Here is a 26,831-nt window from a genome sequence, read left to right as displayed (position 1 = left end):
TTTTTTTTTTTTTTTTAACTTTTTAACTGACGGCCTTTTCTGAATGTGAACAGAAAAACAGTGTAATGCAGAAATAACTTTTATATTTACTTGTAAGTTATACTGATCTTAATATTCTAGATAGCTCAAAAAAAAAAAGTTTCTCAAAATGTGTCTACATGAAAATATGACTGTTCTATCAAGCATTTCCAGCACCCTCTATAGTTAGTAACCTGAATAGACAGATACTAAAACTTCAAATGGAGCAAGATTTGTATATTAATGCATTTAGATTTTTTTTTTTACCGAGGATTTTTTTTTTTTTTTTGGTGAAACTGGAAGAGGAAAATTCAGTGCTCTGCATTTTCAATTCTTAATCCCTATCTCATATTGTAAGTAATTAAAATATTATTTTAGCATTTACAGAAGACACTGCAACTGTCAGAAATTCTACTTGTTTAACCAGCAATTTCCAGTTAACTAACAGCTTGAATTATAATTCCTATAGCAAACAAATGCACTTGCTCAGTATCTTTAGACATTTATGCATTATAGATTTTGGCCTTAAATGCTCTGTTCTAATTTCCAACCGATGTTACTTCAGAAAGAAGAATGGCAACCTGAATGTGAAATTCGTAATACAACCTGTACGCCATACCTGTAGGACTCAAACAATTAAGACAAGATGGCACTTCTCTTGCATTCTAGTCAAAGGTACTAAAATGATTGCTTTAGGTACTACTGCTACCACTTTAAAGGATTTATTATTGGCTAACTGTGCTCTGGGACATGCTGTGCTGTAATAGGAAAACATTTTTTTAACAGTTTTAATAAGCAGTTGGCTATTAGGAGCTACATATTAAGCAGTGAAGTCATTTCACTTAAACTGAAGTACACATTCTGTAGCCTCTAAGAGTCAAGCCAAAATATTATGTTACCGTTTCAAAAAATGCATGTTTTGTATTTTCTTGTCAAAAGTTTTGTTTGCGATGATAAAAGATAAGCCTGACAAAAACAAAAACAAATGACAGGTGTAGATTTCTGTAACTGCCATCAGCATTGACTGAAATATATCTGAATCTTGCTATTTGAGAGTTACTGAAAATATAGATTAACTTTTTAGTAGTTACATTTATCATTTTCCTTTGTGAAGATATGACCATGTATCTTGGACATAGCTAGTCTGGATTTAACAGTAGTATAGAGTTAGGTAAAGTGGTAATTCACACGCTGATGCTGTTTTAATATACTGATTTTTCACTCTAAGCCTTACCTACAGAGCTACTTTGCTTTCATTTTTAACATTTCAAAAGCTATTTCAGACATGATTTCTCCTAAGCAACAGACAAGAATGATCTACAGTTGAGTGCTCTAGGAAGACTGGATAGTGGGAAGTGTTTATCAAAGGCATACCTGTCCAGCTCTTGCATTTTCACAGACAAAAGTATCGTAGAATACAGCAAACTGTGGGGCATTGTCATTAACATCCAAAATTCTTACATAGACAGGAACACGAGTAGTATCTTTGGGGTTGTCTGACAGGAGAAGAGAAGAATAATGAATTTATTTTTCTACTAATTTTTTTCAGTTTTCTTCCAAATTTCATAAGCAATAGCTCAGCAAGTTTAGGTGTGAAACATGAAAACGCAGTGTACAAACTGATAGCAGATAAGAACCAGGTCTCCTGAAAAATAAGATTATTTGCTTAGAGTAAAAAATAAATTATTAGTATCTAGTGAGTGATTAAGATTTTACACTAAAATAGAGCTGCAACCGTTAATAATCTACACAAATATAGTATATGAAAATTATGTCCGCTACTATAATGACAAATTTCATTATTGGGTGGGCTTGAGAGTGTTATTCTGCTGTAAGGTTTTGATTTTTAAATTTAAAATTATTTATGATCTGTTTTGTTTTACATAGAAAAGACATTACTGATTTTGTGTATATATATTTTGAAAATTTTTCAAGCTTTCCTCTCTTGGGCCTTAATTCCAAGAAAACCAATGAAAGCATTCCCCCAAAAATTCTGGTGATGAATTGATAAGAAACAGAGAGTTTATGTTACATTGCCTTAAAAAATATGAATTTAGATTTTCAGACCTTATGTTAAGAAACAAGATTAGTAAACTTCCCCTTGCCAAATGCCAAACCCCTAGCATTATTTAGAGTGCTCTCTGTTCTCACTTGCTCTATCTAATTGCCATACCAATAATCTGAAATAATGCCTGGGAGTAAAAACGTATTTTTTACATTTTTACATGGACTTCTGCTAGATGGTAGCTAAACACTATATGATTTTGCAACTTTATGGAATGAGAATAAGTAAAAATAGAGATGATTTAAAATTACTGATTTTTTTTTCCCCCTTTTTTTTTCCCCCTTTTTTTTTTTTTTTTTTTTTCTTTCCCCTTTTAAGTGTCTTCAAATAAAACAGTAAACATTTAGGAGTAGCTGGCATTAAGTTCACTTGCTATTAATAAAATCTTTGTTAAAGTGTGATGTGGATCTTTTTGACATCCAATTTTTGACATTTCAGTTTAAAATGGCAGGTTTAAAGCACTTTTTTTCATAGTCTTGCATTTTTGTACTAACTTTCCAAGTATATTCTATTCTTAACACTGTTTTTCTGTTGGATCATGCTTCACAGGTAATATTTGTAAAGATTTAAAGACCTAAATCTCTCCCTTCACATCTTTCTCCAATACTAATGTACCTTTTTGGAGAATGCTAGCTACTCCAGATAAGTCCAGAACATAAATTTGCTGAAGTATCCTGACCAGGAAGTAAGTTTAGCACTATGATATAAGCATACAAGGATATTAAGTTTTTAATTATATAAATACTTCTGAAAAGTATTCTTACAACATTGGACAGCACTGTGAAGAACTGTAAGCTCAGGACCATGCATCACAAGGAAATAAAAAAGGTTAAAAAAACCAAAAAAAAACCCCAAAAAACCAACTTTAACAGCTACTTTAACAGCAAAAACCATGCCATTGTCCTCAAAGAAAAAGAATGAAACAGAATTCCTTCAGTGTAAATATCTAACTGAGTAACATTACAGAAGTAACTTGGACGTTAAAGGTCAGTGGTGGAAGTAAGTGAGGAAAGAAGCAATGGCAAGTCAGCTGCTGTTGGCCACACCCAATTTACTTTCCTAGAATATTTTGCAGTAAGTGGAGGCGGGAAGAGAGGTTTTTGTTTGTTTTTTTTTTTTTTCCCTCATTAAGTCACAGCTGTAATTTTGCATGCTAAGGAAAATTGAAAGGATAAAAGACCAAACTGGCTTACTGATCTCAGCTGCTATAACACTAAGGTTGTGCCACTGTGATATTTCACGGTCAAGTGGCTTAGAAGTATAGATGGACCCGTTTCCAGAATGAATATTAAATATCCTGTCGAGGTCAGTGTGACGATCCAGAGAAAACCTAAATATGAAAAAGAAATAAAAAGTATTGCCAAAATGATAGAATCAATGGAATAAGCATATGTTTCACAAGTGAATATATCTTTTAGGTTCTATATGTTACACTACAAAGGCTATTTTTGTGAAGGCATACATTTAGCTTCTATAAACACTTATGAAAATTCTCAAGGTTAGTTCCACGGAATAAGGAATAAAAATTGCAAGAATTTAATAAATATGTGTCCTGGTTTTGGCCAGGATAGAGTTAACTTTCCTTAGGTTGAGAGGGAGCACAGCTGAAGGGCTGGGTCCTGATTGATCATTGGATGTCAATGATCAATTGTCACTATGTCATGTGACGCCAAAGCTCAGCATATAGGCAGGCGTGAGCTCTCTCACATGCATTGTTTGTTTTGTTTTCAGTTTCTGGATCGGCTGGGTAGAGTTTCTCTGGTGAGGTCGAGAATCACTGCTGGGAACGGGCTCTGTACTTGTTGCTCTTCGGCGAGCTACTACGGCATTTTACCCGTTTCAGACTACTATCATTGCTGTTGGTTTTGCTAGTAATTTTTTAAAATTTAACCTACAAATTTCTTCTTTTTTGTCCCTCCCCTATTTCTCCGGGGGAGGGGGGAGTAAACAGTTGGCCACATGGCAATTTACTACCGGCTGAGTTCAAACCACAACAATATGATACAAAAGTATAATATTTGATAATTTGAACTTTTATGCACATATATGAGGATCATAAAAAATGTCAGAATTTCAATAAAATAATTAAAGAATTGTTTTAATACTGAAAGAAAAATTGTCTTTGATGTACTGTTCCTTCAGACTGAGATTGAGCTAATTTATGAGTTTTTCAGAAGTCTTTTTATAAGCTCAGCTGTGACACTTTAGAATACATTAATTTACTAGAAATCAAGTTAAGCCTCTATAAAAATAAGTTCACATGCATAACTTTCATTTTCATGAATGTACTGATGTTAAAGGACCTTATATGTTACTATAGTTGCTATACTTCTACAGACAAAACTTCTACTAAAACAATATGGCAGAATGTCAAACTAGAATCACAAAATCGCACTTTCCTCCATTTTTTTTTTGTTATTTAACACTGCCTTCAAAGTTAGGATTGAACCTTTGCTGTGTTATTAAATGTAGGATATTGTGAAGAACAGAACATTTATCTAACTACCTGGCAGAATTGGGCCTAATTAAAATAAAGTCTGCCAGTACACTTGTACAGTGCAATAGAAACGATTGTTTAAGTTTCTCTGAATTTTTATGAGGGATCTAAACAGTTCATCAAGTGTATCTGTTTTTACTTAGAGTACTTAACTAAATTAAGCCGAAAGAAAAAATTATGTAATATGAAAATATTATATATAACATTTTAGTGGGTTTTGTTTTTTCACTCCACCACACACAATAACATTAATTTGTAAATGAAACAAAACTCCAACAGAAAAGCTGACACCAAAGTTAATACAAAACCAAAAGAAAATTAGAACAGGCAAAAAAGACCTCTGAAAGTTCAGGATTTTTTTTTTTTTTTTTTTTTTACTACTAGTTAAGTATAGTAACTGTTAGCTAAAAATGAAACAAAAATCTGTCATTTTCAGATAAATTATATTTAAGACTATTTGTCTTATATGATAACCATTTGATTTTACTTCATCCATGGCTGGCATTTTAATGAAGAAAAGAACTAATTTTGACAGCACTCTAGCTAACGGATTTTCAATTGGCAATAATCACTGCTATGGCTAACAAGTTTCTTGTTTGTTAAATATGCTATGCCATTTGATAATAGCTATGAGAAAAGCACATACTTGTACCCCATCATATTATTTCTAATGCCTGAAAATGCTACCAAAATTATTATTTTCAGAAAATACCTCTGTATTCATTGAAGAGAAATAAAAATCAGTGCAACTAGAAGCTATTTGAACTCAATTTATAGGAAGCCTTATATAGAATTTTAATAAACAGAAACTAATATTTTCAAAAAAACCAGCTAAACAGAAGAAAAAAGTGAATAATTCTACAATCTGAAGCTGTAATTATTTTTTTTTTAATAGCTGTATTAAAATAATATACAAACTGCCCTAATTTCAAAGTATGACAACTGTCAAAATATTTTATTTTAAATGTTAGCTGTTCTCGTCTGGTGCAAAGACACAGTACTTTGTATTTAATATTGATATTGTAAGAAGTAAAAGCTTCTAAAAACTTATCCTAGATAATGATTGCTTAAAGGAATATACAGGGTTGCTTTGGAAGTGAGGAACAGAGCAAATACTAAAGAGAATTCAATCTACACTATGCATTTGGTTTAAAGTTCTTCAACTAGACAGCATTAAATGAAAACTAAAAGAAAAGACTGTACTATGAAGCGCATTATCACATATATCTCTGATGTTTTTCTTCAAGAGAGCTAAATCTAGTTTCAATGGTTCCTGCCAATTCTTTTAGACATTTCTCTGCAGTTATTTCTATTGGTTTGCTCCACCTGCCTCTTCTAATATTTTCTATGGGAGAATGAAAGAAACATCAACAGGACATAGAAAAATATAAAATCATCTTTAGGTAGTTACTCTGTGTAAATAGTGGTGATTAGGGAAATACCTACCACAGTTCTTCAATTCATCAAGTTGTGTCAGGAACAAAGTGAGCTCAAGCTCCAAGTTTGTTCTTTTTCCAGTCATGATTGAGACAAAATAACTATTAAAACTGTCAGTTGTCTCATGCAATTAGAGTGGGTAAAGATGCAATGCTAAGTTATTTATATATTCTTAAATTTTTGAGGCTTAATGTCATCTCCTATCTTTTCCATTCACACAGATCATCATGGGAGAAAATTAGATTCAGTTTCATTTCCTAATCCAGTTTTACCACCTGGGCCTCATTAACAAGTATGTGGCAATTGACTTCAAAGTCAGTAAATAAGGTTCTTTTGCCAGAATGTAATATTTGTATTTTGTTCGGCTTTTCAGACAACTCACATACACCTTGGACAGTGTTGTCTTACCAGCTTCCTAAAGTTTATGTATTATAGAAAAAAGAAAAAAAACAAACCTCACACCAAAATATTGTTTAGTACATTCAGCTAGATGCAGTGTAGCATGTAGCATCTAGTAGTATACATAGAAAGGATTTTTAAATATATTATTTTTTTAGTGTTTAATTTATTGGGGCATTTGAGCACTCACAAAGATTATTTTTTTATAGCAATCATTCTGGCAAGCCTACAAAGCAGCAGTCAGATGAGATCAACACTGCATACTTTCCAGGACTGACTAGAGAAAGCATTAGAAAGCTCTGTGCCCTTCCTCAGCCGTAGACTGGTTTGGCACTTTTTCACAGTGTGAAGCAAGAAGTAATCCTGAAGAGCCTACCTGAAATCAGTGTGTAATTTTAAAAGTTTTTAGAGATTTGAAGTACTAGAAAACATTTCCTGTGCCTCTTGCATGCAAGTGAAAGGCTGTTCCCTGATGTGGAATCTTAGCATCATTCTCAATTCTGTCTAACTCTGGGACACTAATAAATAACAGAAAAAATATTAGCATCTTCTTTCTTCCTGTGTACAATGTGTACATGAAAATTCTTGTTGTATTATTATTTCGCTAGCAAATTACATGACTGTGTTTACAGAGACTGGAGTATTACCTTATAGGACTTGAGGCCGAATCAGGATCTCGTGCCATTACAGTTCCAATTATTGTCCCCAACTCAATATCTTCATGCACCTCAAAAAGGTAAGAAGATCTGCTGAAGACGGGAGGTTCATCTACATCGTCTACTGAGATTTTCACAATAGTTGTATCTTTGAAAGGCCCAAGATAATAGAAGCGTGGATCCACATGTGTATTCTCAGCTTCTACTTTCAAGGTATACAGTCTTCTTGTTTCATAGTCCAGTGGCTAAAAATGATGATGATAAAGTTTATTAAATTAGATTATATACTGACAGATGTTGACCTATATACATAATGGAAACTGAAGAGGATTCAAGCCTTATCAGATCTTGCCCTGGGTTGCAGAAACCCCAAATACAGTTCAAATATTCCACAGCATAGGGACCACTTTCTCTAGTAAGAAATTTCCATTGGTTTTGGAGGAAGTTTCTCTTCTTACATATTATTTCAATCGACATAGCACCAATGACTAAAAGAATTTCAGTGTAAATTTACCGATTATTTTGTGAATTTTGCAGCCATTTCATGAGAATATGAATTTGAAACGATCATATAAGCATTTAAAATAACTGAAATACAGATGTGAAATACTGACATTTCAGAACAAGGTACTTAATACTAACATTTCTCAAGAAATACTATAAACTCTTCAATACTCAAAATGTCCTGACTATTCTTATCTAACAAATGTAGCTGGCCTTAGATATCAGAAATGTTTTTGGTTTCTTTCAGGAGGGCGTTTTTAGTTTGTGTGTTTTGTTTGTTTTTTTTTTTATTTGTTTGGGGTTTTTTGTTTGTATGTTTGTTTGGTCTTTTTTTTTGTTTGTTTGTTTTTGTTTTTTTTTTTTTAATATTAGAGAACATGTCAAAGTTCTCTATATCCAGAGAAACAGTAAGAGCTTAATCTTGTTCCTTTTAATTTAATTTAATGAATCCAACATCAGAGATTTTTTTTTCAAAATAGATTTGATATTTTTGTCAGCAGTTCCTTTTTAAAATGGAAGGAGGAAAGATTCTGGGTTATAATTAGAAACCACTTTAGATAGAGAAGAACCTCTATTCCTTCATTTTTCTAACTGTCATAGATGAAAAGTGTTAGCTAATTTATGATACTGAGGAAATGAGCAAGCTGAGAATTTACCTTTCTGACACAAAGACTTCATTAACTTCCCCAAAATCTCAGGGAGATATCAGACTGGTGGTTTTCATTCATCAAAATGGTTGGTAGAAGATTGTTTTTTCCACCTAACTGCTTTTAAGTAAAAATTAATGTTCACCACAGTAACAGCCTAGAAATTTAAATAATTTATTTAAGAGCAGAAAGATGAAGTCCAGTAAAACAATGAGTTTCCCCACTGACCCAAACTTGTTTTTAAAAAATAGAACAGAAGGGAGAATATCTGAGTATAATCGAGAAATACAATACAGTGCTGCTATTTAAGCTAGATCTGAGACTATTGTGTCTATAAAGTGCAGCATGCTGCTGTGAAGAGATGCCAGCTTCAAGCCTAGAAGTAAAGAAGCCATGTTAGTCCTGCTTTATTCTAATTAGCTGGTTTAATTTGCCAGAAGGTGTGCCACACAGATGTACTTAACTTGCTACTAGTACATTCACATGCAGTTTTGACATCTCTAGGTTATGCTGTAATATATAGATATAAAATGTGTGAATTATACAGGCATTCCAGCATATCATCATTTAATGAACAAAAGTGTTGCCCAAATATATGAAATTGTGTCAAAGCAATTATTTTGTCTGTGATAACTTGTATAGAAAAAACTTGTATTGAAAATAAATTCAGACTTAGTAAGTTCAGGGCTTAGTAAAGGAACACCAGCTATTTCTAGTTCTTCACCACTGAAAATAGACATGACAATCAATGTGGCCAATTAAAAAATAAAAGTAAATGATATTTTAATAAATGAATAAACTGAACATATCTTCCTTGCTAGTTAATGCTGTCTGTGGTATCCAAATAAGTTCTTTATTTATCAATATGAGAAAGCATCCTGAAAATTGCAAAATCTGTCAGATTGCTAATGATAAAATGAGAAGATCTTGTTTATTAGCATTTATTGGTGACATTTTTTGGAGCTGCTGTGCTATAACTTATGATTTTTTAATGCCTGATCCAGTTATTAGATTGTTTTTTTCAAGACCATATTGATTTAATATAATATCAGTCTGTATGAAAAATCTGAAGGAAGCAAGCAAGCAAGAGGCATCTCAAGAGGAGCCTTCACAAACTTCTAGGAAAAGGAAGAATATCGGGCCCTAAGCTTTGTATTTCCATCCCTTCTCAGATAAACTAGAATGCTGACTGTGAACATAGAATACAGAGATTAAAAAGGAAACACTCTAATATTTGCTGAACTTTTCTTGGTTGCCATTATCAAGATATCTGGAGATATATTTTATAGTAGTGTTTAATTCATTATTCTCTACTCACAGAGGTTTGTTTTAAAAGCTGTTATAAACAGTGCTTTATGTTAGAAATGGTGCCTGAACTCCTTATGGCATCTCAAAATGCCATGGAAAAAACTGAGGTACTTCTGGAAGAGAATTTGTTGAGGAGCAAGAGAATGTAATTTCTTGAGGTGTGAGATGTTGTACTTATGAAAATGCTTTGACATGCAAGACAGAGGGTAGAACTAAAGCTAAATCTGAAACAGGGACACCGTTGTTATTCAAAATAGCTGACATGTTGAAAACAGGAACAAAACAATACAGATTATAACTCTGCTTCCGTGAGCATGTTTGTATTCTGGCATACACTGGTCACCTAAATTGTTGGGAATCTCAGTAGTGAGTGAACTGTTTGCTGAAGAAAATAGTTTACATAAATACTAAAGAATTCTGTATTTGAAATCACAGAGATAATTAGTACTAACATTGGAGATGGTCCATTTTTTACATACCTTTCTGGCAATAATGCTTTATGCTACATCTCAGATATTGTTACCACCTGTTACTTCCAGTTCATCTTAAAAGGAAATAGTAATGATCAGTCACTGATGGGAGATGCTTGCAAGTGTTAAGCAATTAGAACACAATCTAAGCACTTTTTTCCAATGAATATTTGTGGCATAACATTGATATCAAAATCATTTAGTGAGTGTTGTTAATAGACACCTTTCGCACAGTTATGATGCCTTCCTGTGTGTCCTTCTTTGTCACAATATCAAACATATCTGTCCCATCACCATCTATAATTCTGTACTCTACTTCTGCATTTTTTCCAGTGTCTGCATCTGTGGCTTTGACACTGCCAATGGCTGTCCCAACTGGGGAGGACTCAGGAATGCGGAGGTGGATGGTACCTGTCAAAGACAAAAAGAGCCACTCAGGAGCCCCATAAACCATTATCCATGCATTAAGTAACATTGTCTCACACAATAGCTGATTACATATTTTTGTGTATCTTTTATTCTAGAGAACTTGCTTTTTAATACTGGGAGAATGGGCAAAATGTGAGGTAGAGGACTGTGCAGGAGAAAATTTTAAGTAGAAGGCTGTAAACAAATGTAAAAAAAAAAAAAAAAAAAGCAATGAAAAACAAAGTCACAGAAAAATAGTTTTGAAAAGGACTTCTATCTCAAAGAAGAATCAGATATTTCTGTACTTTTCTTGTCTATGTCATTCCTGAAACATCATCTGAAAGGACTGCTCTGGGTTCCTTTCAGGATTCACTCTGCTTTCCCCCTTAATATCTAAGATGAATCTTTTGGGATAGATACATTTTACAGCTATTTTATCATGGAAGCAATACAAAGAAGAGAACCCCCTGACTATGCTGGCCAATTCTGAGCAATTTCAGCTTTCAAAATTAAGATAGTCAGAATCAATATTAAATAAAATTGAATGACATCTTAATGCAGGGATAGGTTTTTGAAAATCCACAAGCAGAAGGTGTGCCTACACTTGTTAGAACAGTTAATTCATACTTAAATAAGGCTTATGAACGTTGCAATTTTGTTTTTGTGCTACTTTCTGCAGCTCAGTTGTATCCATTTATTGCGGTGTCATACAGCTGATAAAAACCATAGGAATAAAACTGTCATCATTTAGACATGCTGCACTAAATTGAAATAAATATCTTACCATACATTTTAGTATTATAGCCTTACTGTGAAAACTGTAAATAATGGTTGAGATCTCTGGTCCCATCTGTCAGAACATACGGTAGGAAAACACGTGGAATAAGTAATGCACTATGAAGGATTCTCAGATTATTTTTAAATGAATGCAGATACAGCTGTCATTCTAAACACTCAAGTTAATCATCAAAGCTCTACTGAAAAACATTTTCTTCTCTGGCCTTATTTAAGTGTTCCAAGATTTGCTATTTTACTTAAAAGACTTCCTAAGGTAAGTGAAGTGACTTAGAAAGACAGTTCAGTTAACAGTAACACAAAAGTGAATGGGGTAAATGCCAGCAACCACAACAGGGAAAAGTTGAACAGGCTACCCAAAAGGCAGCACGTATATACCTCATTACAAATAAGAAGTACAGAAAAGTCCATAAAGGGAGTTATTAGTTTTGTGTGATCAGTAAGAATTGGGGGGAGAGAGCGGTGGAAAAGCAGTATGGGAAGGCCACTGGCAGCTTGATCTTCCATCTTCAGGAAAGCACCGCTGAGTCATGTCATGATTATTAGTGTGTCTTAATAGAGTACATTAGAAGCCATCTACAGAGTGACAAATGAACTGGTTTTGATTTTGGGAACACTCACTAAAAAAAAACCAATTATTCATCGGGACGTGTGAGAGTTTCTCATTCTACAAAACTAGTATTTTCTGTTACATTATGTTATAGTTTGTCAAACATAAAAAAGAAAAATAAAGAAGAATAAAGACATCCACATATAGTTTGTAATTAAATGTTGAATGAGAAATATTGAAATTTAATTTCTTCATATAATTTTTCTTAGGAAGCTTTTGATATGAAATTGATATACAGCAGCAGAATTACTACTCAATGGCCACATACACTCCACATTCTATTTATATGAATTTATTTTTGCTCAGTTACTTTTTGGTGTTTCAGTCTACTGATTTATCTTACATTTGCTCTGACATTTTCATTACCTTTCTCTAATACCTAAATCTGTGTACTTTGCTACGTTAGTATATAATCCCTCTGTAATCGCCTAATGTATAAAAAACAGAAGAAAAAAAGAGCTTCTGCTCCCTTTAATATTTATTCAGTATTACATAAGACAGTGGTGAAAGACCACCATTTTTCCCAACTAATATTTATATGTTAGAATTAATTTTATGGTGTGTCAACTATTCCCCACATTTTTTTTGTGGAGAGTTTAAAAATACATGCCCAAGCTATGCCTTGCGGATGGTACTTGACTTCCCCTGCAATACCCAACTCATTAATTTAGTCTACAAAGCTTGGATCTTGAATTGCTAAAAAAATAATGGAAACACCTATCATCTGAAAGAAAATTTTGTGTCTAACTTACCCATTTATAGAAATCACCATAGTATGAGACATTTTATTTTATTATTTTTGTCAACGAAGACATTTAATATATTGACTAAATATGGGATGCAGTGCAGCTTTAGATACTATATAAGAACTCAAACTACATCAAACTAGAATTATTCTTGCAAAAGTGCTGTCAATCCTTTTTCTCTCACTTCTCCTCTTCCTCAAGGAGAGTAATTTACTGTTTGCACTTACTCCAGTGAGTGATGTTCTTTCATTTGTCTGTCAGGAAAAAAAATGGGATGCATAAGGATAGGAAAAGCTTTTCCATATACTAAGGCAAGTAAAAATCAGCTGAAAGATTAAAGTCTACACATTTGTATCTGGAAATACTTCAGTCAGTCATAAAGAATGAAAAAGCAATCTTATTCATGTTTACCCTTCTTCCCATTTACTCTTGAATAGGCACATAATGTAAATGTAAAAACTTTTATAGAGTAATACAGGTTATAGTCTCACAGGAGATGGGCTGACATAACTCAGATGCACTGAGCTTCAGTCAGAATCTGACTCCTAAATCCATAAACAACTTCTTCAATTTATCATTGGTCAACACCATCTTTTTACTTCTGTGAGCACTTGGAGATATTACCGTTGAAACAGAGATCTAATATCTGAGATCTTTGATGACCTTTCTGTGCAGAACCTTGATAACATTTTAAATTTTATCACGCTTCCTCAGAAGAACAGCAACTGCTACCTATATGGTTTTCAGGAGATCTTTAAAAGGAGAAAAATATTCTGAAGAGTTTTTGCTCTGTAATGTAAACAACAGAGGAATTAATGGCTCTTCTATTTGGTTGTTGTTTTTGTGGGTTTTTTTGTTTTGTTTTGTTTTGGTTTGGTTTGTTTTTTTTGGTTGGGTTTGTTTGGTTTTTCTTTTTTTTAATGATAAAATAAAATAAGTAGAATTTTCCACAATTCTGAGTTTCTTGTGGGAGAAGTTTAATCTATTATGAAACATTTTACTGAAACATATAACTGTAATATGCTGAGATCTGAAAAAAAAACATAATAGACCTTTTAAAATTTTTGCTGGTAATTTATAACTCTGATATGAATATGACTGTTCCATGAATCTCTTACACGTCTGGTTTTTTATTAATGGAACAGAATAAGAATAATTTAACTTAACCAGTATCAATTCTGGTAGTCGCTGAACTCTATTAAAATCAGGAATGATTAGAATGTCTATTTGCATTTTGAAATTAAATATAAATATTTTTTAAAAGTCAATAGCTATTTTTACTTTCATATATCTAGTAAAATGAGTCAGCTTTACAAATGTTCAGTTTTAATTTCCAGTGAAACATACATTTATATCTACCAAAGCTATTGGCAGAGAGAAAGTAGTGAAAAACAAACCAAAACCACTAAACCCCCCATGAGAGTAAAACTAAAAATTTCTCTAATGCAAAGGTCACATCTGATTTACGCTGACATTAATAGAAAAATGCAGAGATATTTCTGGGATGCTACATCAGATCCCCATCTGACTCAAATGTGATGTCAGACTGCCAGATAAGTCATGTAGAAAAGGTCTAGAAAGTTGATTCCATATTACTAAATATTAAATTAACACACTGTTTAAGAAACAAGCTAAAAATAAAATTAAAAAAAAAAAAAAAAAGGACAGTATAAATATGCATGTTTGATGTTTATATGCTGTCAATTTTAACTGTTGAAAATAGCTTTTCCGTAAAGCTTTGAACATTATGACTCTTTAGATAGTCTTCCTCAATAGGTCTAGAGAGGAGTAATACAGCATGCCTCACCTACACAGTGTTGGGATTGCCATAATCATCACTATATAAATGGAAACAAAAATAATAAATCAAAAAGTTGTGGAAATAAAAAGAACATAAAATGACAAATTAACAATAAATTTTGTCCAGAATAGGGCCTGTGTGGAAATGCACAAACTCTAAGTACTCAATCATTCATGCTTTTTCTGAGAGTGTATATGAAATTACATGGTAATAAAAAATCTTAACTAAACACACATATATCAACTACAATATTAAATTGAACAAATTTATGTACTTCATTTGTGCCATAAACAGAATATTAAAATCAGGATCATTTCAAGCTGATTGTGTTATTTTGAGCCTGAAGGCTCATTATCAGTAACTACTGGATTCGGTAGTTACACAGAATAAAAAACAGGTGGCGAGGATGTTCCAGATCCTTTAGCTATTAAGTATGTCCAGACCATCTTGCAAATATTACAAGTTCCGTATTTGCAAAAGGCTTCAAATGTATTTAAAATGCTTTTAATGTTTAACAAGTTTGATGTTACATAGTTTAATATCTCCATATTACAGAGAGACCAAGAATGGTTTTATATTTTAGTTTGAAGATAGAAAGTCTTGATAGCTGTACTATTAGAAGCTAAAAAGCATTATAAAATAAAAAAAAAAAAAAAAAAAAAAAAAAAAGTAATTTAGTTTACTTCTGGAAATTTTCTATTAGGTTTTGTAACACTGTAACTGGAGAAGAACAAATCTGCTTGATTCCCTTCAAGTAATTTTTTTTCCACGTTCTTCATGATTAAATATTTAAGCAGATACTACAATACAAACATTTCTGCATATCTAGAATTACTACATGTTTTATTTTCCAGCAGAGGAGTATGTAGGATTTAAGCAATAGGTAAGGAAAAAGAAAAACCTTGTTCTAATGCTCTTATGAGTCCACCTACCACCCCCTCCCACAGTACTGGAAAGTATTCCAGGTTTGCTGCAGTTATATTTGACCATGTAACTGTTTTCCTAACAAATAAATGCTGTAACATTTAATACACTGCTTTAATAATAGTGAATAAATCAGTACGTAAGTCTTTTGTTCATGTGTGCCCCATAATCTAGATTTACTCTAAATTAAACCAGATGGTGATTGCTTAACTCTTTAGTTTGAAGCTCACACAGTGCAAGGCAAATATTAAATGCAGCTTACTCTGGGGGAATCGGGGTGGATTGTCATTGACATCAGTCAAAGTGATGTTCACGGTGGTGGTCCCTGATAATCCACCCATCTGTCCTCCCATGTCCTTTGCCTGGATAACTACTTGGTACTGCTCCCTGTTCTCTCTGTTCATGTTTGGCAAGGCAGTCCTGATGATGCCTAAATAAAGAAAGAAAAAAACAAAAATTGTTAATAATCTCTCTATTTTTGATATGCAGCAATCTGCTGCATCTTTTTTGTATTACTCTCTGAAATACTTTTTAAAAATATTAATTTCACATTTTAAAGTAAAAATTTCTGTTCATTTTATATATACCCTTCATTACAGACAAACCTTAGTTCTACATCACTGTTTCTTTTCCAGTTGTGGTGGCTTGAGTCTGGCTGGATGCCAGGTGTCCACCCAAGCTGCTCTATTATTTCCCATCTTCAGCGGGACAGTAAGAAAAATACATCAAAAGGCTTGTGGATCAAGATAAGGATAGGGAGAGATCACTCACCAATTACTGTCATGGGCAAAACAGACTCGACTTGGGGAATATTAATTAATTACCGATCAAATCAGAGTAGGGTAATGAGAAATAAAACCAAATCTTAAAACACTTTCCCCCCAGCCCTTCCTTCTTCCTGGACTCAACTTTACCTCTGATTTTCTCTGTCTCTTCCCCCTGAATGGCACAGGGGGATGGGGAATGGAGGTTGCAGTCAGTTCATGACATGTTTCTGCCATTCCTTCCTCTTGGGGGAAGGACTCCCCACACTCTTCCCTGGCTCCAGCATGAGGTTCCTCTCATGGGAGACAGTCCTCTATGAACTTCTCCAACGTGAGTCCTTCCCACAGGCTGCAGATCTTCATGAACTTCTCCATTATGGGTCCCTTCCACAAGATGCATTCCTTCAGGTAGAGATTGCTCCAGCCTGGGTCTTCTTTTCTGGCTGCAGTTTCCCTTGTGCAGCAGCTTTTTTTCCCTTCTTAATTATGTTATCACACAGGTGCTACCACCGTTGCTGATGGGCTCAGCCTTGGCCAGCAGCGGGTCCATCTTGGACACAGTGGAAGCTTCTAGCAGCTTCTCACAGAAGCCATCACTGTAGTTCCCCTGCTACCAAAACCTTGCCACACAAACCCAATACACCAGTTTATATTTCATGCTGAAAATGTTTCAAGATTTTTGTGCATATGGTTTATGAGTAGAAAGAACACCTTTTATTAGTCCATGTAGAACCATTAAGAAAAAAAGAACAACATTTTCTAGGACAGAAACCTTCATTCCTGCCTTTATCAGACATGTTGTTAAATAGTGTAGATACTTAAGCTATCTATAGTACCACTGTAAAGCTACTTATGCTTCATAGTGTCAGCTGTTATCTCTAAGTTTTTATATGTATTATAAGAATTATAAATTATGGTGAAAAAGGCAAGAAATATTATTTCAGTTTTTGAAATTATTTTTTTAGATACTCTAAGATTTTTACAATGAAAGAAATAATCTACAGTTTATGGTAAATTGAAATAATGACAATTTTCCTGACCTGTTTCTGGTTCCACGGAGAAATATGGCTGTCCCTGAAGTATGCTGTAAATTACTCTGGCACTGTTTCCATATGAAGGGTCATCGGCATCAGTGGCTGTAACTTGCACCACAGAAGTACCTGAAACATCCAATGTCATCTTAGTTTCACATGGTATTAGGCAGAGGTCCAAGAACATCAATTTCAATTCAAACAGACTCTAAAGAAAATTTCAGCTAATATCAATTGGATTTTTCAAATATTTGAAAATATTTGATCTTAGAGTCAGTTTCAGGTACATTATTCCCTATTTCAGGATCTCATTCTACATAAATTGAATCTAAACTTCCCTAAACCCATAAGTGTGATTAAGATCTAATTAAAAAAGGTAAACTATAGTTACAGTTGACTTGAATACTTGTCCACATACAATGATTTCATACTTATGTACTGACTCTTTTCAGAAGATTTATTTGGTTTTAATTACAATAATATCTGCTTTCCATTACCAAGAACAGTTGGGTTTTTTTGTCCAATGATGTCAACATGATATGAAATTACACATGCAAGAACATGACAGAAAAAGATTATTAAATGGGTCATTAGAACTTGGCAAAAACTAGTCAACAATTCTTCCTACCTTCTAAGTCCTAATATAGATAGATACTACCAGAAAATATATTGCCATATGGACTTTGAAATCTGCTGGCTAGACTCCAGAAAATTTTTTAATCTTAAAGACCATCTCTAAATTTTTGTGGAATATATCAGTTCTTCAAAACATGAAATGCTTACCATTGCCTCTACCATTTCTTGCTGAATCAAAATAGTTTCTACATCCTGTTCAACTCTTGCACCAGAGGGATAAATTAAAAACAAAGATCTCCCCTATTGTAGCTCCATAAAGTGCAGATATGATTTTAAGTATATAGGAAAGAGGTGAAAAAAAAACAAGGAAAAGATAATAAATCATCATATTTATGTGACTGTTAGCCACAGCCTGCTCTGCAGATTAGAAGACTTTCAAAACTTTTTCTCCTTTTACACCAATTCTTTCCCTCTACCTAATATTGTCAAATATTGTGAAATAAACCACCTGCAAATCCAAGACACTTGGCACAACTATTTATTCCCTCTCATAGTCTGACCGCATTACACATTTATTCTAACATACATAGAAAGGTAAATAGCAATAAATACTAAGCTTCCTCGGTTTGTTTAGGGTTTTACAAGATGATAGAAAACCTTCTTTTGACAAGCCAGTTGTTCAATTGTGGGAAAAACTATGCCAGTATCAATGGAATGAGCATGTGCCTAACTTGAATCACAGATGAGTTCTTAGAAATGATCAGTTTTCAACTGTTTTAGAACAGAAACACTTGTTTTGGTGAGTTCCTAAAAGTGCTTGCATCTCATAAAGAAGGCATAACAGGCAAATTCCTGATAATACTGTTACTGATACTAAAATGGAATGAATTACTGATTTAACAGAACAGAACCTCAAACACAGTAAAATTTTTAAAAAGAATAAAAAATTCTACACAAGTATAATGATAAAATAAGATAAAAATTATGAATACCTTCCACTGTACTAATGATTGCATTAGTGATCATCTAGACTAGGGCTGAAACTGAAAATATGAACATCTTTAAAATATAAGAATTTAGGGGTGGTAGAGCTATCCTAATAACTTAATCTTTTTCCGATTCATACTGCCACTTCACCAATTTCCAGCTACACTGAACTCCATTTGTAGATATATGTCTATGTAACTATTCTGTTAAAAGATACAGAGGCCTTTTTGAGAAATATATTTAAATTCTGGATTATTGTCTTGATTCTGAAATGCACCTTTTGGACCATCCTAGTATGTAGCAAACTGCAGTATTAGAATATATACCTGCTATTATAGAACATTTGCTCTGAAATAGCAAGTAGGTGTTGTGTAAAAAAAAAGATAACAGCAAATCATGTTCTGTAACTTAAGTGCTGTGACTAAAAAAAAACAATAGAAAAAAAAAATTAAACAACCAAGTACACCAATCATCATGGCTTTATCCAATTAAAGTTTACAAAGCCTTCATTTTACATCTGTATAAACAGAGAACAGTCATCATCAAGACATCTATCACCACAACAAAATGTATTAACCAGAAAAGTCTACATCGCAAACACATGAAAGGTGATATTTTGTCTGTTACATGTAACTGAATAATTTGTTGTTTCTAATTTTCACATTTCCTTCATAGGTTTAAACTATAAGTATTTATTAATATGTAAAATGTATGAGATTTTTATTTAATTTTAGCTTAAAAAAACCCGTGAAAATCAACTTTGAAGGATAACTTGGAAGAAAACTGAAGAAAGTGTTTAATAGCTTTAAAACAAATTTTAAAAAATTTCCACGTACAATGTAATAATATGTGTTTAACGGTTATTGCTGCCTTATGTGTCATAATGCAGATATAAAAATATTAATGCTATTTTAATATACACGAAACAGAACAAATCATATAATTCTCTCTATCTGCAATGAGCATAGCTGCATATATACAAAATAAAATCTATCATTTATTTTGAAAACTGTAGATTTTATCCTGTTCTCTTTAAAGTCTGTGGGAAAAGATCTGGACCCCTTAATTTCATCACTATCACACAGTGCTATGTACTCAGTGGGTTGTGCTCAGGATAACATACACCCCATTACCCAAAACCATACTTTTACATTCATTCATAGTTTTACCCAAAACTATACTTTTAATGTTGCTTTAGCTCTTTGCCTTTTACTGACCAGCCATGAGTCAGGAAAAGTACAAGGGCACTGCTACGCTTCTGCTTGCCATTCAGGATGCAGAAATCACCACTTTGATCTTGGCCCTTTCTCATAAAAGGAAGAAAGACATGCTTTCTAGGCTTCTGCTGAGGGATTCCTATGAAAAACCTAACAGAAACCATGCAAAGAAGTGAACAGGAGGAGTATGTCAGTATGTCAGTTATGTTGTGCACATCAGTTGTCAAACCATCAGCTTGTTTTGCTTTGTTTCGGTTCACTGAAGTCACTGAAGACCACTGATGCTTATACTACAAATATATTGTTTGCTCTGGTCTGAAATCTGTACCAGAAATCACAAGGTACTGAAAACGACAAGTCATACAGGAGTTTAAAAACTATGGTGCTGGTGTGACTTAGCACTACATGACCTGGGCCTCATTCTGTCTTTTACATAAGCTTAGATTGCTTCTGATGAAGTTGGTAAGTGTCTTTGGCCTTCAGAATCTAAAGAATAATCTGAACTCTATTGGAGGGCATAAAGGAGACAGTGGTAATATACTGGAGAATACGGTGAAAGCTATGTTATTAATCAGATATATGAATTCTGTGGTTTTCTCCTTGTATACTTGCAAATTTTATTATATGATAAACTAGAATTAGATGATCGTGAGCTAGGCCCAGAAATAAACAGTCATTTGTCAGAATATTGTATTTCTCAGAAGGCATATTTTAACATAATTTTAATTATAATGGTTGAATCTCCCTAGGGTCTCATACTATAATATTAATTAATATATTTGGCCCTTTTTAATGTGTTCCTTGCACACTTCAAACATCACACAAGTATTAATGACTTTGACCTCACAACGCATTTATGATGTAGATGTATTAGATAAGAATCACTGAAGATAATTAGCTAGGAAAAAGAACTCACAGAATCTCCATTGTAGAGCTGCATTTGAAATTTTTATTTCCTTTTCCTTACTCCCATCTGAGTTATGTGATATTTAGCTACAGCAAGTACCCTCCCTAGTAAATTATCCATACAAATAACAAGTCGAATTAATAGACATTTTCTGCCCTTTCTAGAAGAAAATAAAGGAAATACTGACACGTTCTCCCCTGAAATAAACTCTTTAATGCAGCAGAATAGCAGAGAAGAAGTGGAAAGTGATGCATATTTAGAGAAGTCAATGTCAGAAAGATCTTTGGCTACATGGTACTCCTGTATCTTGGGAAACAATAAGCTCAAAAGAAGTACATCAGTGGATATTTCCAATTTAAGATGTCCCTTTTAAAGAAAATTAATGTTTAATCTTGCGATTCATTTTTTTCCTCTTTTTTCTCCTCTCCTTATGGCAACATTTGTGTGCAGAGTGAAATCAGAGTTTGTAAAAAATTTAAAAATGTAATATAATAATTTGGGGTTTCAAAATCTGTCATTATTGATAATATAAAATTATAATGTAAAAGGGTTTGGTGAGAGAACTGAAAAAAAAAAAGTTAAAAAATCTTTGTTAATAGGAAACAAGAAGGATGTATTATAAGATAAATGTCAGAGAAGACTAAGCACCGGGAATTGATGGAACAGCACTAATGAGAGTGTACAAAAAGCCTAGGAGAACGACAAACAGTAGTAGCTCTACATGTTGTCTGAAGAGAAAGCAAAAAGATAACCACAGGTAAAGATGACAGGCTAACTCTGGGACACCCAAACTGTAGTTTACATGTAAGCCCAGAGAGAGGTTACATTTTACAAAGCGTATATTGACATCCCTAATTCAGAAGCAGAAAAGATCAGCATGACAGGTAGTAGAAACAGCATTGAAAATACAGGATGGAATAAGTATAATGAATGACTGGAGAATATATAGCCTGCAACAGATAAATAGAGAAATATCAACAAATAAAAGAAAGGCTGTGATGATTAAAAAAAAAATAAAAATCTAAATAGAAGAAAGTTCTGAAAGCTTGTCTAAAAGATACCAATAGGCAAAATCCCAAAATCCAGAGGAAAAGCTGTATAGAGGAAAACAGACTCATCTGCAGTTCTGAAAAGCAATCTTCAAGTGAGCAGAAAGAGACAGAAAGGTGAAGAACATGGTGGACAGAAGATTGTTGTCAAAAACATAATATTCTGAGTCACAAACTTTGAAAGTAAGGAAAGGAAAAAAGTGAAAGGAGATAAAATGTACTTTGTAATCAGTATAAAGACTTCAGGAGAACAAGATCTTTTCTAGGATATTGACCCAAGTGCAAGATCCTGAAGTTGGCCCATTTATCTCTGTGTTTACTATGATTAATGAGCAGTAGAAGAAAGATGAACAAGACAACAAAGAATTCATGGGCCTTTGTCAAGACACTGTATCTGATAACAGAAATAGCCACATTCTCAAGCTTCCATCTGGCTAATACTGCAACCTGAGGAAGAAATCAAAACTGCCATTTCTGGTCTGAAAGAGGCTGGTGTATGGCTACATCATGATTTGATACCTTAAGAGTTACTAAGTATCATGCCACATACTGATGAAATGAATGATATATGCAATCTTACTGAAAACTTGAAATGAACGAAGAAAACCCAACAGCTCTGAATTCTAGCTGCTATCTACATTATACAGTGTAGCTCTTAAAGCAATGAAGCATATGAGTAAATTTACAGAGTATGATATGCTACCGTGTCTGTCATATTTCTGGTATTGAAATGAGTGCGTATAGAGTTAATATGAACATCTCAGTACTGTGGTCGCAGTACAGATGTGTATAAATAGACAACAGAGTTGCAAAACTGCAGAATAGACTATTTTTTGATACTTCTTAAAATAGAGATAAGATTAAGACCGTCCATTTGGAACAATGATATTCAGGACTGGGATTGAGAATGCAGGCACTGGATGAAAACAGAGATTTTGAGAATAAAGTCTCAGAATAACATACTAGAGGTCCCAATAGCATAAACAGAAGTTGCAAGTTAACTGGTCTTATTATGGACTGACTTGGGTGTAAAGTATAACAAAGAGAAAAAAGAACAAATATCTACAATCTGTAAAACATCACTTGTATGGTGAATACACAGAGAAGATAACTAGATAATATAAAAGATGATGACAACCTCTACAAGGACTGGAACCAACGAACAAGAAGTATTGTTCCAGTGTTGTCTCCCCCACTACATCTGATCGATAGTACCGTCTATTTGCAGCAGGTGTTCTTTCACCTTTGGTAGTGAAAGAGCCACACCTTTCCACTTGCTATTCAATCCATTTTTCTATTACTCTCACCAGTCATACTTATCTATTAAAAATATATCTCTGTATAGTTGGTTTAATTAAATTGTAATTTTAAAAAGCAGTGTTTATGTATGTGCCATCTAGTGCTCCAACCTTCCTACCTGATAAAGTGATTAATAGTGAACTATCAAACTTGGATGCACAGACAGTAGCAGGAGTGAAAGGCATTCTATACACACAGATAGAATTTGGTGAGTAGTTCTGTCATAGAATCATAGAATATCTCAAGTTGTAAGGGACACATAAGGATCATCAAGTCCAACTCCCTGCTCCTTGCAGGAATACCTAAAATTAATCTATATGACTAAGAGCATCGTCCAGACACTCTGTGAACTCTAACAGGCTCAGTGCCATGACCGCTTCCCTGGGGAACCTGTTCTAGTGACCAATCACCCTCTCAGTGAGGAATCTTTTCCTAATGTCTAGTCTGAAATTCCCCTGATGCAGTTTCATTCCATTTCCTTGTGTCCTATTGCTGGTGACAAGAGAGAGGAGATCAGCACCTCCCCCTCTGCTGCCCCTTTGAGGAAGTTGTAGACTGTGATGAGGTCACCTCTCAGCCTCCTCCAAACTGAAGAAGCCAAATAACCTCAGCCTCTCCTCATAAGACTTGTGCTCAGAAACTTTCACCATCCTGATTGACCTCCTCTGGACATACTCTAACAGTTTGATGTCCTTCTTATATTGAGGAATCCAAGCCTGCACACAGCACGAGGTGGGGCTGCACCAGTGCAGTGTAGAGTGGGACAACCTCAACCAGCTAGCTATGCTGTGCTTGATGGACACAGTTGGTCCTTTTTCCTGACAGGGCACACTGTTGACTTTTATTCAACTTGCCATCAACCCAACCCCCCACATGTCTTTCTGATGAGCTGCTCTCCAGCCTTTTGTCCCCCAATTTGTACATATAATGAGGATTACCCTGTCCCAGGTGGAAAATCCAGCACTTGCTCTTCTGTGTTAGTTTGGGCTGAGATAGAGTTAATTTTCTTCATAGTAACTAGTATGGGGATGTCCTGGTTCAGCTAAGGTAGGGTTAGGTTTCTCCAGCAGAGAGAGAGGGGGAAGGGATCTCCAGCCGGGTTGTTCATACCATGCTGGCGTCAGGTCCAGGGGCGGAAACATTTTACTGGGCTCTTTGGTGGGCTCGGTGGCGGGAACCTTTTTTCTGTAAACCAGCTAGCGGTATTTCTCTGTATATCGTTTGTCTTGTTCACTGTTATTGCTGTTTATTGTTTTTATCATTGCTACTGTTGTTCAGATTGTTCTATCACTCTGTTGTATTAAATTTCTTGTTATTTTAGCCCGGGGTCTGTGTCTAACTTCCAGCCCTACTGGCCACGGATGGGGGAGGGGCAACGGCAATGTGGTCTCCGGTCCCGGAAGGACTTAAACCTGCTCAGGATGTGTTTTGGATTTGTGTTGATAACACAGAGATGTTTTTGTTATTGCTGAGCAGTGCTTACACAGAGCCAAGGTTTTTTCCTGCTTCTCAAACAACCCACCAGCAAGTAGGCTGGGGGTGCACAAGAAGCTGGGAGGGGACACGTCTGGGACAGCTGACCCCAACTGACCAAAGGGATATCCCATACCATATGATGTCATGCTCATCATATAAAGCTGGAGGAGAAGGAAGACGGGAGATGTTTGGAGTAATGGCATTTGTTTTCCCAAGTAACTGTTATGAATGAGGGAGCCCAGCTTTCCTGGGGATGGCTGAACACTGGCCCATCGATGGGAAGTTGTGAATGAATTCCTTGCTTTGTTTTGCTTGCACACTTGACTTTTGTTTTACCTATTAAAATGTCTTTATCTCAACCCATGGGTTTTCTCACCTTTACCCTTCTGATTCTCTTCTCCATCCCACTGGGGGTGAGAGAGCAAGGGAATGTGTAGTGTTTAGTTGCTGGCTGGGGTTATACCATGACATCTTGTTAATTTTCATATGGTTGGTGATTGCCCAGCTCTCTAGTCTATCCAGATGTTCCTGTAACGATGCTCCACCCTGAATGGACTCCAAAGCTCTTTCTAGTTTAGTATAGTTGGCAAACTTACTTAATGTAGTTTTGACCAGATAAAGAGCATTGGTCCTAAAATGAAGCCCTGGGGAACCCCACTGGTGATTGGCCACCGGCCTGATGTAACCCACATTTACTGTAACTCTTTGAGCCTGATCCATTAGCCAACTGCTCACCTAACATATTATGGACTTGTCCAGCTGTGTGCTGGGCATTTTGTCCAGACAAATACTGTAAGAGACAGTATCAAAAGCTTTGCTAAAATCCCAAACCACCACATCTACTGGCTTCCCTTGGTCAGCTAGATGGGTGACCTTGTAATAAAAGGTAACTAAGTTGATTAAGCATGATTTTCCCCTCATGAACCCATGCTGGCTATGATCAAAGACAGTGTCTCTGTTTTCAAGGAACTACCAGAATAACCTTCTCCATAATTTTACCAGGCCCTGAAGTGAGACTGACAGGTCTGTAATTGCCAGGGTCTTCCTTCACTCCCTTCCTGAAAACTGGGACAACATTTGACCATTTCCAGTTGACTGGGACCTCTCCAGACTCCCAAGACCATTGAAAAATAATGGAGAGAGGTCCGATAATGACACTGGCCAGCTCTTTCAATACTCTGGGAGGAATGCCACCAGGCCCCATAGATTTGTGCACATCCAGCTGGAGCAGCAAGTCTTGAACAACTTGAGAGTCATGTGGGAGTTCATCATCCCCCCAGTCAAGGTCTTCCAGAACAGAGCTCCAGGGTCCCAAGGCCCATCATTGGTGTGAAGATAGAGCAAAGGAGGCATTAAACATCTCTGCTTTCTCTGTTCCTATTTGTGAGGTGACTGACCTCATCAAATAAGGGTCCAATGTTTTCTCTGATCCTCTTTTTGCTGTTAACATATTTTGAAAAGCCATTTTGTTGTCCATCATAGTGCTGGCCAGCTTGAGATCTACTTGAGCTTTGGCCACATGAGTTTTCTCCCTACAGTGGTGAACAGCACCGCTGTAGTCCTCCTGTGTTACCTGTCCTTGCTTCCAATTTCTGTGCACTTTCCTCTTCCACGTAAGTTTTAGAAGAAGGTCCCTGATCATCCAAGCCAGACTTCTGTCCTGCTTGCTTGACTTCTGACACTTTGGATCTGCATGCTCCTGTGCTCTTAAGAGATGGTTCTTAAAAAGTGACCCCAATACCTTCATAAGCAGATTCCCAGGGGACCTTACTGACTAGCTCCTTCAGATGTTTTTCTCCTATCAACAACGATCTGAAATTCAACTACGTCATGGTTGCTGCACTGATTAGCTCTTTGCCCACAAGACCCTCTCTGTTTACAAACAACAAATCTAGAATGGTAAATCTAGCACAGTTATTGTGTGTTTTCTGAATATTTAGAAATTAGCATTATATCTAGAGTTATACAGTGAATAAGAGTGGTTTAGTGTTTGTGTTTTTTTAAAAGACTATATTTTTAAGTTTTTCAAAATTATTCCTAAGGAATTGTATGCACGAAGTAGTAACAGCTCATATTCCAAAAGGCCATTGTTTATGAATCTGACTAGCTGACATGATCCAGACCATAACTTTGTAGTTAAGATAGGAACTGAAAATATATTGCAGACAGAAGAAAGATTAACTCAGCTGTTTAAGATTCTTGAAGCTGCCCTTCATGAATCAGTTAAGGGAGGAACTGAG

The 26,831-nt window shown here is 34.8% G+C and overlaps 1 protein-coding gene across 6 annotated transcripts in view; it reads right to left on the bottom strand.

Moving 5' to 3' along the window:
- The window catches only part of CDH10 (cadherin 10), a 103,564-nt gene that overhangs the window by 11,709 nt on the left and 65,024 nt on the right, over positions 1-26,831 (bottom strand). For all 6 annotated transcript variants that reach the window (XM_026842155.1, XM_026842151.1, XM_026842149.1 and 3 more), the window contains 6 exons: positions 17,090-17,209; positions 15,548-15,715; positions 10,225-10,412; positions 7,064-7,317; positions 3,277-3,413; positions 1,393-1,514 (listed from right to left, as the gene is read on the bottom strand). In XM_026842155.1, coding sequence (XP_026697956.1) covers positions 1,393-1,514; positions 3,277-3,413; positions 7,064-7,317; positions 10,225-10,412; positions 15,548-15,715; positions 17,090-17,209 — 989 coding nt within the window. The remainder of the gene's footprint in view (positions 1-1,392; positions 1,515-3,276; positions 3,414-7,063; positions 7,318-10,224; positions 10,413-15,547; positions 15,716-17,089; positions 17,210-26,831) is intronic.

This window comes from Athene cunicularia, assembly GCF_003259725.1.
Source record: "Athene cunicularia isolate RWA chromosome 2 unlocalized genomic scaffold, athCun1 chr2_part1, whole genome shotgun sequence".
NCBI classification, from domain to species: domain Eukaryota; kingdom Metazoa; phylum Chordata; class Aves; order Strigiformes; family Strigidae; genus Athene; species Athene cunicularia.
The sequence above is the reverse complement of the archived record's forward strand: the minus strand, read 5'-3'. Positions and strand labels throughout refer to the sequence as shown.